The sequence below is a fragment of the Coregonus clupeaformis genome, unplaced genomic scaffold (genome assembly GCF_020615455.1).
Source record: "Coregonus clupeaformis isolate EN_2021a unplaced genomic scaffold, ASM2061545v1 scaf0145, whole genome shotgun sequence".
Lineage (NCBI taxonomy): Eukaryota > Metazoa > Chordata > Actinopteri > Salmoniformes > Salmonidae > Coregonus > Coregonus clupeaformis.
The window spans coordinates 77,501-96,328 of NW_025533600.1; the positions used below are offsets into that span (position 1 = coordinate 77,501).

The 18,828-nt window shown below is 45.4% G+C and overlaps 1 protein-coding gene across 2 annotated transcripts in view; it reads right to left on the reverse strand.

Annotated features, from left to right (window-relative positions):
• LOC121557119 (centrosomal protein of 112 kDa) overlaps positions 1-18,828 on the reverse strand; it is a 120,314-nt gene that overhangs the window by 47,737 nt on the left and 53,749 nt on the right. For both annotated transcript variants that reach the window (XM_045213720.1, XM_045213721.1), the window contains one exon: positions 484-619. In XM_045213720.1, coding sequence (XP_045069655.1) covers positions 484-619 — 136 coding nt within the window. The remainder of the gene's footprint in view (positions 1-483; positions 620-18,828) is intronic.

Genomic DNA, 18,828 nt, shown 5'->3' on the forward strand with positions numbered 1-18,828 from the left:
CAGACAACTGGAAGGACACTGCACTAAACAGACAACTGGAAGGACACTGCACTAAACAGACAACTGGAAGGACACTGCACTAAACAGACAACTGGGGAAAAAACATTCAAGAGGGAGCTGCACTACATGAAAAAGATCTCCACTGTGCCGCAGAGGACAAGGGACAGCTACACAAGGAGAGACTGAACACCAGGAAGGCCCAACCACCAACCACCACTCATCCCTGCCCACACTGCACCAAAATATGTGGCTCCCGGATCAGCCACTACAGCCATCTGAAGACCCACAAATAGAAGACCCCATGGAGGACAATCATACTGGACTCCAGTGATCACCGATGACGATGATGATGATGATGATAAGTGTGTGTGTGTGCTGGGAATAGTAAAGATCATATAGGCCCCTCTTTCTCCCCTCCATACAACAGTACTGTCCCGGCTTTACAGAACCAGGGATTTCCATGTAGTATTATCAGTATGTTACCTGTAGTTTCATGTCAGCGTAGGTCTTCTCTGAGCTGATCTCTACTTGTTTCTTAAAGTGTTCCAGAGCATTCTCTGCCTGCTGGGTCTGCTGCCGCTGACGCTCCCTCTCACGCCCCAGCTGCTCCTCCTTCTCCCTGAAACACATACACACATTAATGCATACACATACACACACATTAATACACACACACAAATGAAATAAGACAAAGTGATACATAAACATATCATATGGAGTTCAGATTTTCTCTGTAATATGATTGATTTTGTTCACTGCAAAACCCTCTCCTGTCCATCACTTTTCAGTTGTGTAGCAGAAGTGATGGTTGGAGTGAACAAGGGCTTTGTGTGTGTGTGTGTATGTGTATGTGCGTGTGTGTGTGTGTGTGTGTGTGTGTGTGTGTGTGTGTGTGTGTGTGTGTGTGTCAGCCATATAGGGAGTCCCAGCATAAAGAGCTGTCAGAGCAGAGACAGTATTCAACTCATGATCACACCGACTGCAACACCGCAGCTGTCAGACCTGCCTTCAGAACATGTCTAGTGTGTGTGTGTGTGTGTTGGAATGGATGGAAGTGAGGGAAGAAGATTCCCTTGGCCAGGAGACAGACAGACACAATAAACCCATACTAAGTAACACACAGACTGAAGTATCAGACAAGAAACAACGCTGAGAAGTCAAACAGGATTGACACATATAGTCCTTAATCTGACCCTATGGGCCCTGGTCAAAAGTAGTGCACTGTGTAGGGAATAGGGTGCCATTTGGGATGAGGCCTATGTCTAATGCTCAGAGTGAAGACGAGTCATTGGTCACTGCCAGCCAGACACCCACATGTGTGTAGACATGTGTCTTGTGATGTTTTGGGAAAAGAACAGAGACAGAAAAAGAGAAACATTATTTCTTCCCTCACCACTGCCTTCCTTATTTAACGCACCACCAGACAGTCAGATAAAAACAACAACAACAACAGCAGGGGAAAAAGGAGGCAACAAAAAAAGATTGAAAAGAGGCTAAATGAGACGTTGTTTCCTCCTCTTTATAGCGTTCCTCTGTCTCTTTGTCATTTTGGTCTTTCTCATGTTGGACATCAAAGATGGCAGAAATTGTTTTTCCCCACGCCGTTGTGTACGCTGTAATTATTAATCAGGCAGGCAATATGACTGACTTCAGGGTGCTGTGCAAAGCAGCGCACCAAGACACAAAAGGATGTGGAGTCAAGTCGTGCAGAAAAGACGAAGAAAAAGAGAGACCGAGGGAAAAAGTGAGAAGAAAGGAAGTAACAGAAATAGAAGGATGAACTTCTTTGAAACTTTCAAAAAAGGAGGAAGACAGAAGTTGGGTGTGTTGTGAGCGTGAGAAGAGGTGCACTGATGAGTGTGTGTTGTCACTCCGAGCCTGTTTGTTTGTGTGTGTGTGCGCGTGTGAGTGTGTGTGTGTGTGTGTGAGTGTGTGCGTGCGTGTGTGTAATAAGCATGTATTTAACACTTGACAGTAGTATGTAGATGAATGCATGAGGCCATCTGAGGAAGTGAGAGTGACCATATGTGTGTGTGTGTGTGTGTGTGCCTAAATATGTATCTGGGAGTGTGAGACAGGGAGCAGCAGTCAGTCAGTCACCATCAATCACAGAGAAAGGGGTGAGATGAGAGGGCAGAGAGAAGACGTAGGGAGGCCTGGCGGAGAGAGGGAGAGGGAGAGGGAGGAGAAGAAAGAGGGGGATGCCAGCTCCTCGGTGGCCCATGGCTTTAAATGGCTTCTGGTCAGAGAAGTGGAAGGAGAGGAGACTCAAATTAGAGATGTGCCATCCTCTCATCCATCCATCTTAAATGGATAAAAAGAGGGGAAAAGAGAGGGAGAGAAAGAGAGTGAGTGTCTTAAGGAGAGGGTGACAGGGCTTCCGCCTAGCCGCATGCCAGACAGGAGGCTCCAGGGCTCCCGTCTTTTTCCAGACCACTGAAACCACACGACGCCTCGCCTCACACACACTCGTGCAAGTGCACACACACACATATACTGTATGCCTCACACACATATACTGTATGACTCACACGCATACAGTACCAGTCAAAAGTTTGGACACACCTACTCATTCAAGGGTTTTTCTTTATTTGTACTATTTTCTACATTGTAGAATAATAGTGAAGACATCAAAACTATGAAAGAACACATATGGAATCATGTAGCAACCAAAAAAGTGTTAAACAATCAAAATATATTTTATATTTGAGATTCTTCAAATAGCCACCATCTGCCTTGATGACAGCTTTGCACACTCTTGGTATTCTCTCAACCAGCTTCACCTGGAATGCCTTTCCAACAGTCTTGAAGGAGTTCCCACATATGCTGAGCACTTGTTGGCTGCTTTTCCTTCACTCTGCGGTCCGACTCATCACAAACCATCTCAATTTGGTTGAGGTCAGGGGATTGTGGAGGCCAGGTCATCTGATGCAGCACTCCATCACTCTCCTTCTTGGTAAAATAGCCCTTACACAGCCTGGAGGTGTGTTGGGTCATTGTCCTATTGAAAAACAAATGATAGCCCCACTAAGTCCAGACCAGATGGGATGGCGTATCGCTGCAGAATGCTGTGGTAGCCATGCTGGTTAAGTGTGCCTTGAATTCTAAATAAATCACAGACAGTGTCACCAGCAAAGCACCCCCACACCATAACACCTCCTCCTCCATGTTTTACCCACACCGCGTCTCACAAAGACACAGCGGTTGGACCCAAAAATCTCAAATTTGGACTCCAGACCAAAGGACAAATTTCCACCAGTCTAATGTCCATTGCTCGTGTTTCTTGGCCCAAGCAGGTCTCTTCTTATTATTGGTGTCCTTTAGTAGTGGTTTCTTTGCAGCAATTCGACCATGAAGGCCTGATTCACACAGTCCCCTCTGAACAGTTGATGTTGAGATGTGTCTGTGACTTGAACTCTGTGAAGCATTTATTTGGGCTGCAATTTCTGAGGCTGGTAACTCTAATGAACTTATCCTCTGCAGCAGAGGTAACTCTGGTTCTTCCATTCCTGTGGTAGTCCTTGTGAGAGCCAGTTTCATCATAGCGTTTTATGGTTTTTGCGACTGCACTTGAAGAAACTTTCAAAGTTCTTGAAATGTTCCGTATTGACTGACCTTCATGTCTTAAAGTAATGATGGACTGTCGTTTCTCTTTGCTTTTTTGAGCTGTTCTTGCCATAATATGGACATGATCTTTTACCAAATAGGGCTATCTTCTGTATACCCCCACTACCTTGTCACAACACAACTGATTGGCTCAAACGCATTATGAAGGAAAGAAATTCTACAAATTAACTTTTAAGAAGGCACACCTGTTCATTGAAATGCATTGCAGGTGACCACCTCATGAAGCTGGTTGAGAGAATGCCAAGAGTGTGCAAAGCGGTCATCAAGGCAAAGGGTGGCTATTTGAAGAATCTAAAATCTAAAATATATTTTAATTTGTTTAACACTTTTTTGGCTACTACATGATTCCATGTGTGTTATTTCATAGTTTTGATGTCTTCACTATTATTCTACAATGTAGAAAATAGTAAAAATAAAGAAAATCCCTTGAATGAGTAGGTGTGTCCAAACTGTTAACTGGTAGTGTATACTGTATGAATCACACACACCCATACAAGTGCTCACACACAATGCCTCCCCTCAAGCACATGGGACACAGCCAGTCAAGATAAACCAGTTATCAACTTTACCATCCTTCTATTGAGGTTCTCTTCTCCTACTATGAAGCTGGTTGAGAAAGAGAAGTCCTGGTAGTATAGCATGGATGTCCAGGCCAGTCCAGGACAACTCAATCAATGAGCTGTTCTGTACTTTAATGATCATGTGTGCACAGAATGTTCTCAATGTACGTGCTGTAATGCACTGCATGTGGGTGGAGTGTCTGACTGCAGGGTAGACACACACACACACACACACACACACACACACACACAACACACACACACACACACACACACACACACACACACACACACACACACACTAACATATGGAATCTGTATATGGACACATCTGGTCTGGTCCAGCATATGCCAGGCAGTGTGTGTGTGGTTCTGTGTGTGTGTGTGCGTGTGCATGTTGCGTGTGTGTATCTGAGCTCATGCAAACAGAATGATAAGGAATCCACAGACACATTAAAGGCCCTCCCTGAAAAAAGTACATAAAAAAAGAGAGAAAATGCTAAACTGAAATACTCAACACCCTCAGAAGAAAAAATAAAACAGCGTATTTTTCATTCCTTTCCCGAGAGAGAGAGATGGCAGTCAGAGAAGACCATCGAGCTTGGAGGCTACAGAACTGACATGCAAATATACCGTTTTCAAAAACAAGGGGCCCAGCTATGAAACCAGAGAGAGAGAGAGAGAGAGAGACTTCAGAGGAACTCATCTTGTGGTCCAAAAATCTGTCTGAGGTCTAAGAGAGAAAGAGAGGAGAAATGAGAAGAACTGCAAGAGACAAGTAACTTACTGTCTGAGAGGCCTGGATGCAGAGAGCAGAGCAGGGGGGTAATGGTGATGGTGTGGGTGGATTAAGATATAGGCCTGTTGTTGAGCAGATCAGGCTAAAGGCCTGTGTGATATAGAGTTCACCACCCCACTTCAGCCTCAGTGATAAGTGTAAATAAAGGTGTGCCACAGGGATGTCTTCCATCTCCCATGCTCTTTACTATGTTTAAAAACAACTGTACAAGCCACAGCCCCAACTGCTCAATGGCAACTAGGGAACAACATAACTTGTCATACATCCCATCTTTGCTTAATTGCAGCGCCTATAGAAAGGAGGAGGAGGCTTTTGAGATGCCTGTAACAGTCACTGGAGACTGCATGTAAATAGTTGCAGATGCAGCTCTATGGAGGAGCAGAGGGAGGAACAGCGGAGGGAGGAACAGCGGAGGGAGGAACAGCGGAGGGAGGAACAGCAGAGGGAGGAACAGCAGAGGGAGGAACAGCAGAGGGAGGAACAGCAGAGGGAGGAACAGCAGAGGGAGGAACAGCAGAGGGAGGAACGGTGGAGGGAGGAAGTGCATCAAGGGGGGATTCAGAGAGGTAAGCAGAGGTATTCCATCTCTGGAGGGGATTCTCCCATCTCTGCTATGCATTTACACCACTTTGGATTCATACATAATTCATGAAGTTGCCACAGTATGCAAAATCATCTATGCACTAACCCCACATGTACAGATATTTACATAATGAGCATTACTTGGCAAAACTATTGTAATGAATGGCTAAAAGCCCTGAAGGAAACAGAACTGTGTTTTTTACTGTTTAACCTTTATTTATACAGGGTAGTCTCATTGAAATAAACTCTATTTTGCAAGAGAAACCAAAAGTACATCTCTGGGGCCGAGCGCCCTACCATCCAGGACCTCTATACCAGGCGGTATCCGAGGAAGGACCTACAAATTGTCAAAGACTCCAGCCACCCCAGTCATAGACTGTTCTCTCTGCTACCGCACGGCAAGCGGTACCGGAGCGCCAAGTCTAGAACCAATAGGACCCTGAACAGCTTCTACCCCCAAGACATAAGACTGCTAAATAGTTAGATAAATAGTTAACCAATAACTACCTGGACTGACTGCACTGACCCTTTCTGACTCATCACATACGCTGTTGTTACTGTTTATTATCTATCCTGTTGCCTAGTCACTTTATCCCTACCTATATGTACATACACTGTATATACAAAAGTATGTGGACACCCCTTCAAATTAGTGGATTCGGCTATTTCAGCCACGCCCGTTGCTGACAGGTGTATAAAACCGAGCACACAGCCATGCAATCTCCATAGACAAACAATGGCAGTAGAATGGCCTTACTGAAGAGCTCAGTGACTTTCAACATGGCACCGTCATAGGATGCCACCTTTCCAACAAGTCAGTTCGTCAAATTTCTGCCCTGCTAGAGCTGCCCCGGTCAACTGTAAATGCGGTTATTGTGATGTGGAAACGTCTAGGAGCAACAACGTCTCAGTCGCGAAGTGGTAGGTCACACAAGCTCACAGAATGGGACCGGCGAGTGCTGTCCTCGTTTGCAACACTCACTACCGAGTTCCAAACTGCCTCTGGAAGCCTAGGCCTGTATATATGGCCGTCAGGGGACTTCCACTATTGAGTCACGTAGCGCTTTCCATTACCCCAAGATCCATTCCACAGATCCACACTTACCATCCCCACCTTCTCTGGACCCCACCATCCAGCAGCCCTTTCTGCTACCGGCCCAGCACCATCACCCCCAGCCACGGACCACCATAAGAAAGAAGCCAGATTCCTAAGAGAGAAGGAAATGCTAGGGTGGAGGCAAAGAGGCAGGCAGGGTGTGCTGTTTCTCTCCTTTCATTAGCATTTAGTTGATGTTATAGTTGATGTTCCACTGCCATTTGGGGCTCATTGTTGTGGAGGCAGGCAGCCTGCTCTCCAGATGAGCTATGTAACTCTCCTTCTCTCCCTTGTCTCTGTCTGCAGGACATCCCTCCATCTCTATGCTAATGCTCATGATCTGAGCGGCGCCGGGATGAAAGAAGAGAGAGAAAACGTGCTTTCTTCACTGCTTTGTAGTTCTTTATGTTGTTGCTATAGCGACGCAGGCGTATAAATCTAACCGACGCAGCCGCGCTCATTTGCATGGCGGGATAGAGATTCTTTCTTGTCTTCTTTATTTTCGGGGGGGGGAAGGGGTTCAGAGGGGTGTAGATCACACCTTCCTTTTACAAACAACACTCATGATCCCAAACAAACAAAATACCGCTGTCCCGCGTTTATGCAGAAAGTAAAGTGTTTATGCAGAAACACTAACTGAAGCACAAACACCGAGACGCATGTCGGAATACTTTAGTTGGATCCACAATGAAACATTGTGTCATACAAAAGGACCCAAACACACACGAGCAGGCACATACGTATGTGTGCACAATGCACACGCGTACATACACACACAATCTACAAAGATGCCAGCCTGTCTAACGTATAAACCCAAGCGCCTGTTGGGCATGTCGAGTGGTTTAAACTCGTTTAATTTCATCTCTCATCCTCCCATCTCCTTTATCAGCCAGTGCACACACACAAACACACACACACACACGCGCGCACATACACACACACCTGCGTGCGGTCCTGCTGTGGCTTTGAAGTTCTCCTGGATCGTCTTTAAAGGCCTTCAGTGTTGCCACGGCAGCAAGTTGGTAGCAGACATCACATCAGACTCTCTTTGTGTGTGTATGTCAAATCAAATTTTCTAATCAAATCACATTTTATTTCTCACATGCTTCGTAAACAACATGTGTAGACTAACAGTGAAATGCTTACTTACGGGCCCTTCCCAACAATGCAGAGATAAAGAAAATAGAGAAATAATAGAAAATAAAAGTAATAATAAATACACAATGAGTAACGATCACTTGGCTATATACATGGAGTACCAGTACCGAGTCGACGTGCAGGGGTACGAGGTAATTGAGGTAGGATATGTACATATAACTAGGAATAAAGTGACTAGGAAACAGGAGAGATAATAAACAGTAGCAGCAGCGTATGTGATGAGTCAAATAAAGTTCGTGTAAAAAGGGTCAATGCAGATAGTTAAATAGTTAACCAAATAGCTACCCGGCCTAACTATTTAGTCACATTAACTGCTCTCAATGGTGCAGCTGTATAACTTTTTGAGGATATGAGGGCCCATGCCAAATCTTTCCAGTGTGTGTGTGTGTGTGTGTGTGTGTGTGTGTGTGTGTGCGTATGCATCTGTGTGTGTGCAGGGCTCTCCTTCTCACCCTACCAGACAGTTCTTAATTAATTAGCTCGGAGCTCCGACGCGACACTCGCCATTTCTAACTGTTTAACACTAACGAGAGACCGGCCCGCTTGTTACCGAGCAGAGTGATAATTTATACGTCCAGATTTACATCTGCTGCCTCATCAAAGGCGTCCTCTCTCGTGCTGCTCACGCATCTGGGACACTAGTGACAGATGATAGGAGAATGTATTTGTTCATTCTGTCAGGCGAATCTGCATTAAATGCGCCTTTATCACCGTCTAGTCTTCACAGGGAATATTTGTCCTTGGAACTGAGCGATATGAATAATGTGTTGATTCAGATCTCAGTGGAATGTAAAGAAGGACTGAGATATCAATGGGTTTTTACCTGACAATAGCCTCAATGCATGCATTTCTTGCCTAATAACCACATCAAACTCACACGTCAGGTGTAGAACTCACATAAAAAATCATATAAAAACACATTTTCAAGATGACTCAAAAAGTCAGTGAATAGGGTTGAGTGGAACACCAGGTGCCTTTGGCCATTGATAAGGACACTGGAAAACATCTACTGCACCGTTTTGACAAACTGTCAAGTCAAGGGGTCTTTGACAAACACCGAAGGGGTCGAGAGTAGGGCTGTTACGGTGACTGTATTACCGCCACACTGGCGGTCACGGGTCATGATGGCAGTCAAATTCCAGGTGACCGTTTAGTCACGGTAATTAGGCTTCTCCAAGCTCTGATGCTGCTGATTGTCATTAGTATCCTACCAAACTTGCTAACTGCCTGGGACTCAGTACTCTATTGTCACCTAATCAATCTGACATCAATGCAAATGTATCGAAAATCGAATCAAACATTTAATGAGAGCCCATGTGCTCATGTTTCGTAAACATTTCTATAGGCTATGCAATTGCGTGAGAAAAGAGAGTGATGGCCTCTATTAAAAAGAGGAGGATCTTATCAGCTTTCTAGAGGCTAGGCCTCCTCTGTAGCTCAGCTGGTAGAGCATGCCGCTTTTAACACCAAGGTAGTGGGTTCGATCCCCGGGACCACCCATACACAAAAATCTATGCACGCATGACTGTAAGTCGCTTTGGATAAAAGCGTCTGCTAAATGGCATATATATATATATATATATATATATATATACAGTGGGGCAAAAAAGTATTTAGTCAGCCACCAATTGTGCAAGTTCTCCCACTTAAAAAGATGAGAGAGGCCTGTAATTTTCATCATAGGTACACGTCAACTATGACAGACAAATTGAGAAAAAAAATCCAGAAAATCCCATTGTAGGATTTTTAATGAATTTATTTGCAAATTATGGTGGAAAATAAGTATTTGGTCACCTACAAACAAGCAAGATTTCTGGCTCTCACAGACCTGTAACTTCTTCTTTAAGAGGCTCCTCTGTCCTCCACTCGTTACCTGTATTAATGGCACCTGTTTGAACTTGTTATCAGTATAAAAGACACCTGTCCACAACCTCAAACAGTCACACTCCAAACTTCACAATGGCCAAGACCAAAGAGCTGTCAAAGGACACCAAAAACAAAATTGTAGACCTGCACCAGGCTGGGAAGACTGAATCTGCAACAGGTAAGCAGCTTGGTTTGAAGAAATCAACTGTGGGAGCAATTATTAGGAAATGGAAGACATACAAGACCACTGATAATCTCCCTCGATCTGGGGCTCCATGCAAGATCTCACCCCGTGGGGTCAAAATGATCACAAGAACGGTGAGCAAAAATCCCAGAACCACACGGGGGGACCTAGTGAATGACCTGCTGAGAGCTGGGACCAAAGTAACAAAGCCAACCATCAGTAACACACTACGCCGCCAGGGACTCAAATCCTGCAGTGCGAGACGTGTCCCCCTGCTTAAGCCAGTACATGTCCAGGCCCGTCTGAAGTGCATTTGGATGATCCAGAAGAGGATTGGGAGAATGTCATATGGTCAGATGAAACCAAAATATAACTTTTTGGTAAAAACTCAACTCGTCATGTTTGGAGGACAAAGAATGCTGAGTTGCAGCCAAAGAACACCATACCTACTGTGAAGCATGGGGTTGGAAACATCATGCTTTGGGGCTGTTTTTCTGCAAAGGGACCAGGACGACTGATCCGTGTAAAGGAAAGAATGAATGGGGCCATGTATCGTGAGATTTTGAGTGAAACCCTCCTTCCATCAGCAAGGGCATTGAAGATGAAACGTGGCTGGGTCTTTCAGCATGACAATGATCCCAAACACACCGCCCGGGCAACGAAGGAGTGGCTTCGTAAGAAGCATTTCAAGGTCCTGGAGTGGCCTAGCCAGTCTCCAGATCTCAACCCCATAGAAAATCTTTGGAGGGGAGTTGAAAGTCTGTGTTGCCCAGCGACAGCCCCAAAACATCACTGCTCTAGAGGAGATCTGCATGGAGGAATGGGCCAAAATACCAGCAACAGTGTGTGAAAACCTTGTGAAGACTTACAGAAAACGTTTGACCTGTGTCATTGCCAACAAAGGGTATATAACAAAGTATTGAGAAACTTTTGTTATTGACCAAATACTTATTTTCCACCATCATATGCCAATAAATTCATTAAAAATCCTACAATGTGATTTTCTGGAATTTTTTTTCTAATTTTGTCTGTCATAGTTGACGTGTACCTGTGATGAAAATTACAGGCCTCTCTCATCTTTTTAAGTGGGAGAACTTGCACAATTGGTGGCTGACTAAATACTTTTTTTCCCCACTGTATATATATACTCTATTCATTTCTCAACTTTCCTAATATTAAGCACATTGCTTCTCTTTACAACAGGAGTATAGCCTACCTAGCTGTCCTCCATTCGCAATTTAAATGCATAGATGACATGTAATTTTTTTCCGCTGCCCCTGTTTCGAGTGCATGATAATGGTCCATTCGAAATCAAAACAAATTTCACACATATATTATTTAGTATTTGAATGATATATTATCACTTGTGAATGATGCCCAGCTTAAGGCAAGAATCAGCGCATGCTTTTTTTGCGACTTTTTCATTTTTGCACAACTCATGTAGCCTAGCCCATAGGCCTATACGTTTTGATAAGGTTTGTATTACAACTAAAGTGGCCAAATAACTTCTTAAAATTAAGCACATTCATCCGCTTTACAACGGGGTAGAGCCTAACTGGCATACATACGCAGCGCGTGAGTTTCAAGTTTGGGGAAGATAATCTTCACCATAGAAATGCACATTTATAATAAAAGCAATACATGCATAATCGCATTTGTGGTCACTTTTGAGAATGGTGTTTTTCTACTAATGGAACATTCGCGCTTATAGCCTACTGCCGTGTGCGCATTGCTGCGCTTAGAATGTGAAGAAATAGCCTAATAGTTTATCAACATTTTAAGCTAAACGTTCTCATCTGTTGCGTCAGGCTCATTGCTTAAAACAGGTTTTTTGATGCTAGTGGCTGTATTAATTTGGGATCTATCGCATCCCACAACTGTCACAGACTATGTTTGAATATTTATTTATGGCACAGAATAGAATAGGTCAACTTTTGTAATATGGGGGATAGTAGATTGACATAGGCTAGTGCTTTTGCTGTTTGTTAGGCCTACTCATCTTGTTGGCTGACGAAAAGTAAATGTGGACAGTTCTTCCAATATCTTCAATATGCGCCTCGGAATTGGATAAGGACGCGCGCAGTTGCAGCCCGGTGTGTCTGTCTTCACTTGTAGCCTGTGAGAAAGACCCGATCACGTGACGGGCATTGGCTAATAAGCATTGCGCTATCTGAGAGAGCCATGTGAGTGAGAGGTGCTTCGGAGCACGCAGCCGGGAGAAGGGAATTATAATTATTATATTCAGCCCAAGGGCACAATGGCCACTGGCCGCAAAATACATGGATTTTTTTAGGGGGGACACAAAGGGGATGCCGTTGGGAAATTCGAGGCATTATCAAGTGCTTGTCAAATTGTGAATGAGACTGATGAAGTGTGTACAGCCTGCGCAAAAAACTAAGCAGAGCTCATGCCTTTCATGTGACTTTTTTCAAATCATCATTAGTCGCATCGTGCAGCCTTAGAATGTATTAAAAAACAAAACATATAGCCCAACATTTGTATCACAACTAAAGTTACATAAATAACTCTAAATTAAGCATATAGGAGTACCTGTTTCTTTGTTAACCGCTCAACACAGAATAGCCGCATGTGCGCACTCCCTCAAATCGTTTGGATAAAATATCCTTTCTATTTTATTCAGCTATGTTCAATTGTATTCTTCATACTATAAAATAATATAAAATAATGGCAAGGAATTCTAAGCAAATCTTGTCTACTAACTAGTGTAGCCCACAGCCATATGGCATAGCCAGATTAGGGCCTAACATAAGGACAACTCAGAGTACGCTATTGTGTTCTTCTGAAATAAGACTACATTTTCTTCATATTTCTTCTAACTCCAAAAAGTTTTGGGACACTGTAAAGTCCATGGAGAATAAGAGCACCTCCTCCCAGCTGCCCACTGCACTGAGGCTAGGAAACACTGTCACCACCGATAAATCTACGATAATCGAGAATTTCAACAAGCATTTTGCTACGGCTGGCCATGCTTTCCACCTGGCAACCCATACCCCGGCCACCAGCTCTGCACCCTCCGCTGCAACTTGCCCATGCACCTCCCCCGCTTCTCCTTCACACAAATTCAGACAGCTGATGTTCTGAAAGAGCTGCAAAATCTGGACCCCTACAAATCAGCTGGGCTAGACAATCTGGACCCTTTCTTTCTAAAATTAGCCGCCGGAATTGTCGCAACCCCTATTACTAGCCTGTTCAACCTCTCTTTCGTATCGTCTGAGATCCCCAGAGATTGGAAAGCTGCCGCGGTCATCCCCCTCTTCAAAGGGGGTGACACTCTAGATCCAAACTGTTACAGACCTATATCCATCCTGCCCTGCCTTTCGAAAGTATTTGAAAGCCAAGTTAACAAACAGATCACCTACCATTTCGAATCCCACCGTACCTTCTCCGCTATGCAATCTGGTTTCCGAGCTGGTCATGGGTGCACCTCAGCCACGCTCAAGGTCCTAAACAATATTATAACCGCGATCGATAAAAGACAGTACTGTGCAGCCGTCTTCATCGACCTGGCCAAGGCTTTCGACTCTGTCAATCACCGCATTCTTATTGGCAGACTAAATAGACTTGGTTTATCAAATGACTGCCTCGCCTGGTTCACCAACTACTTCTCAGATAGAGTTCAATGTGTCAAATCGGAGGGCCTGTTGTCTGGACCTCTGGCAGTCTCTATGGGGGTGCCACAGGGTTCAATTCTCGGGCCGACTCTATTCTCTGTGTATATTTACATTTACATTTTAGTCATTTAGCAGACGCTCTTATCCAGAGCGACTTACAGTTAGTGAGTGCATACATGTATTTTTTATTTATTTATTATTTATTTGATTAATTTTTCATTTTTTTTCATAACCCATCTTGATTCTTGACAGTCTCAGGCAGAAATCAGTCCCAGTAACTTGTAAATGTCTAGTATTCCGAGTTCTCTTGACAAATCCTAAAGTAGCCATCGACAAGAGTCCACTTTATCCATGTACAAAGTCAGGATGTTATCAAAATGCCATGGGCAAGCAGTCCGGCGTCAGTATGGCAGGAAGGAGATATCTTCTCTGAGAGGGATGGATGATGGTCACTGCTGGGTCCTAACAGGGCTGAGGAACTGGGTTCACTGCCACTCCGGAAAGGTCCACTGTCTCGGCACAGCCGAGGAAGCGTGCTACGTGTGCTGAACAGGATGTAGGTGAGTTCTGGTTCTCTAGTAAGCAGCGTTCAAACTCTTTTCAAACTGTGAACTCTTTGGAACAGTCTGTCCGGATCTTCTGGATCACAGGGTGTGAAGAGGTACACTGTGCCACCTTCATCTTCAGGTCTTGACAGTGCCGTTGCCCTGTAGACGGGTGGGAGGCCACACACTACCCATAGCTCTCCATCTCCTTATGGCAATACTGGTGGTGATATCCATGGCAACCTGCATATACGTGTATATCAATGATGTCGCTCTTGCTGCTGGTGACTCTCAGATCCACCTCTACGCAGACGACACCATTTTGTATACATCTGGCCCTTCATTGGACACTGTGTTAACAAACCTCCAAACGAGCTTCAATGCCATACAGCACTCCTTCCGTAGCCTCCAACTGCTCTTAAACGCTAGTAAAACTAAATGCATGCTCTTCAATCGAACGCTGCTTGCACCCGCCCGCCCGACTAGAATCACTACTCTCGGCGGGTCTGACTTAGAAACTACAAATACCTAGGTGTCTGGTTAGACCGTAAACTCTCCTTCCAGACTCACATTAAGCATCTCCAATCCAAAGTTAAATCTAGAATCGTCTTCCTATTTCGCAACAAAGCCTCCTTCACTCATGCTGCCAAACATGCCCTCGTAAAACTGACTATCCTACCGATCCTTGACTTCGGCGATGTCATTTACAAAATAGCCTCCAACACTCTACTCAGCAAATTGGATGTAGTCTATCACAGTGCCATCCGTTTTGTCACCAAAGCCCCATATACTACCCACCATTGTGACCTGTACGCTCTCGTTGGCTGGCCCTCACTACATATTTGTCGCCAAACCCACTGGCTCCAGGTTATCTATAAATCACTGCTAGGCAAATCCCCGCCTTATCTTAGCTCATTGGTCACCATAGCAACACCCACCTACCGTAGTATGCGCTTCAGCAGGTATATCTCACTGGTCATCCCCAAAGCCAACACCTCCTTTGGCCGCCATTCCTTCCAGTTCTCTGCTGCCAATGACTGGAACGAACTGCAAAAATCTCTGAAGCTGGAGACTCTTATCTCTCTCACTAACTTTAAGCATCAGTGTCAGAGCAGCTTACTGATCACTGCACCTGTACACAGCCCATCTGTAATTAGCCCACCCAACTACCTCATCCCCATATTGTTATTTATTTTGCTCATTTGAACCCCAGTATCTCTATTTGCACATAATCTTCTGCACATCTATCACTACAGTGTTAATACTAAATTGTAATTATTTTGCACTATTGCCTATTTATTGCCTTACCTCCATAACGTACTACATTTGCACACACTGTATATAGATTTTCTATTGTGTTTTTGACTGTACGTTTTGTTTATCCCATATGTAACTCTGTGTTGTTGTTGTTTTTATCGCACTGCTTTGCTTTATCTTGGCCAGGTCGCAGTTGTAAATGAGAATTTGTTCTCAACTGGCTTACCTGGTTAAATAAAGGTTAAATAAAATAAATAAAAAATATCATGTTTCTTTAGACCTGTCTAAAATAAATAATGGATTTATTGTGATGGTGTAGGCTATATTACATGGAATTATTAGACTTTTTTTAATGTAGATGTTCCAAAGGTCTGCATCAGTGGCTTGTAGGCTATGCGTTGAAGCCAGGAGATGCTAAATGTGTTTATGTTAATTAACGGTCAATTACCGTGAGACCGGCAGTTATTTGCTTGACAATCACCGGCTGACAAAATGCCATAACTGCCACAGCCCTAGTCGAGAGTACAGTATGGTAAACAGGCTTGACTGGGTCTGGGGCAGGGCTGCGTTCCGGGCCGTTAGGAGACTGGGGCTGAGACTTGGTCTGGGGCAGGGCTGCGTTCCGGGCCGTTAGGAGACTGGGTCTGGGGCAGGGCTGCGTTCCGGGCCGTTAGGAGACTGGGGCTGGGGCAGGGCTGCGTTCCGGGCCGTTAGGAGACTGGGGCTGGGGCAGGGCTGCGTTCGGGCCGTTAGGAGACTGGGGCTGAGACTTGGTCTGGGGCAGGGCTGCGTTCCGGGCCGTTAGGAGACTGGGGCTGAGACTTGGTCTGGGGCAGGGCTGCGTTCGGGGCCGTTAGGAGACTGGGGCTGAGACTTGGTCTGGGGCAGGGCTGCGTTCCGGGCCGTTAGGAGACTGGGGCTGAGACTTGGTCTGGGGCAGGGCTGCGTTCCGGGCCGTTAGGAGACTGGGGCTGAGACTTGGTCTGGGGCAGGGCTGCGTTCCGGGCCGTTAGGAGACTGGGGCTGAGACTTGGTCTGGGGCAGGGCTGCGTTCCGGGCCGTTAGGAGACTGGGGCTGAGACTTGGTCTGGGGCAGGGCTGCGTTTCGGGCCGTTAGGAGACTGGGGCTGAGACTTGGTCTGGGGCAGGGCTGCGTTCCGGGCCGTTTGGAGACTGGGGCTGAGACTTGGTCTGGGGCAGGGCTGCGTTCCGGGCCGTTTGGAGACTGGGGCTGAGACTTGGTCTGGGGCAGGGCTGCGTTCCGGGCCGTTTGGAGACTGGGGCTGAGACTTGGTCTGGGGCAGGGCTGCGTTCTGGGGCCGTTTGGAGACTGGGTCTGGGGCAGGAGCCGAGGCTGGGGATAGAACTGGGGCTAAGTTCTGGGCCGTTAGGATTGGGTGAGCTTAGACGTTTAATTGTGCAGAACACATTCTACTTTCATTAGAGGCAGTGTAATCTGTGTATGAGCCGGTAATGTGGTAATGTATGGTATTAATTAGTGTGAGGAATGCATGCAGCATTAGGAGGCCCTGGATCAGACCCTGCCTAGCCTGTCAGCAGTGCTCTGACTGTACTCTACTGTAATGGAACGATAGCAGACTGAGAAAAGGAGAGGAGGGAGATAGGAGTAGAGTCAGGTGAAGATTGGTGGGAGAGATGGAGAGAGGGGGATGAGGATGGAGGGAGGCAGGGGGGGATGAGATGGGAGAGGTGCAGGGGGATGAGATGGGAGAGGTGCAGGGGGATGAGATGGGAGAGGTGCAGGGGGATGAGATGGGAGAGGTGCAGGGTGGATGAGATGGGAGAGGTGCAGGGGGATGAGATGGGAGAGGTGCAGGGGGGATGAGATGGGAGAGGTGCAGGGGGGATGAGATGGGAGAGGTGCAGGGGGGATGAGATGGGAGAGGTGCAGGGGGGATGAGATGGGAAAGGTGCAGGGGGGATGAGATGGAAGAGGTGCAGAGGGGATGATATGTGATTGTAGCTGGAATAGTGTAGCAGAGGGCAATAAAGGAAGTCCATATTTGGTTAGATGTTATAATATTTTTGACCATTCAAAGATTTGACATCAATGATCAATGGTCTCAAGTAAAAGGATTCAGGAAACGAGGCCATGTTAGAGTATTGAGACGTAGCCAAAGCTCTGGCTCCTCCCACCACCCCTTTTCACAGATAAGGTCACCTGCTCGTTTTACATTTACATTTCATTTACATTACATTTCGTTTTCAGACTAAATATGGGCATACGAGGTGATGACTACAAATTATGCATTATGAAGTGAGGATAGAAAAGTAGCGGTGTGGAATCTCACAGGCTACAGCCAACTGAGACAAGTAAACAAACAACCAATGACATCATAGGTGGGACGGATCACAGGGTGGGTGACATCATGTCAGACTGTACCATGTCAAACAAGGCTGCTACAGTCTAACAAATTCTAGACAGAGAGAGAGAGGGAGGGAGAGGGAGCAAGACAGTGAGAGAAAGAAAGCCTAATTGACATGAAATAGAGTGGCCAGGTATGCCAAGGCGCTCTCTCTCTCTCTGGCAGGCCTCTTTCTAGTCCTAACCACTTCCATGTCTCCCAGTGAATTCCTGTAGGGCCTCAGTGCTCCCCAGGCTCAGCCATTAACCCCTGCTGACTACACATCTGGAGGACACACTGGCAGTTTCCAAATACCCATACTTGCATCCTAAATAGTAGGCCGTTTGAATATGCGAAAACATTTCGTTTAATAGTATGCGATATTGTGGAAATCAAGTATACTTTAAATGCCCGGATGTCATACTCATTTCGGCTTTGACAACAGCTGATCAATTAGATATGGGGATGCGCTACCTAAATCAACGATTATGTTGCTGTCCAGTGGTTCACTAATAAATATGCTGAAATGGAACTAATTTATCAGTTTCTGTCTTCAGTCCTTTTTAAATAGGATAGATGGGCTATATGGTCTACTACATTATACATAGTGTACAAAACATTAAGAACACCTGTGGAATTCTTTCAACACTCTGTAGTGTCTGTGCCCCAACGAATTCAGGCTGTTCTGAGGGCAAAAGAGGGGGGTGCAACTCAATATTAGGAAGGTGTTCTTAATGTTTTGTACACTCAGTGTTGGTCGAATGTGATAGTCTGCCTATAACCAGCCTGAGTAGGCCTATAACTCCATTCCTACTCTATTCAGCATTTACATAAATTAATCGAATTGGAAATGATCTATTATCAGTCTGGTTAATGCGATGTCTGTTGAATTTGGAAAGATCCACCCGGACTCGGCCTCGCCCCACCTATTCAGCCGGTCAGGAGCCGCTACTGCGTTGCGGCAGTGGCATACTGCATACTTTTTACTAAACGGTACATGCTAAATAGTATGCAACGATGAGTATATAGTATGCAGTTTAATATGCTAGTATGGGTATTCGGACACGGCCATTGTAGATCTGAGACGGTTGGATAGGTGTACGACAATATGGAATTGGGCACTACCCCACAACTGGGGACACTGCACAGCACAGAT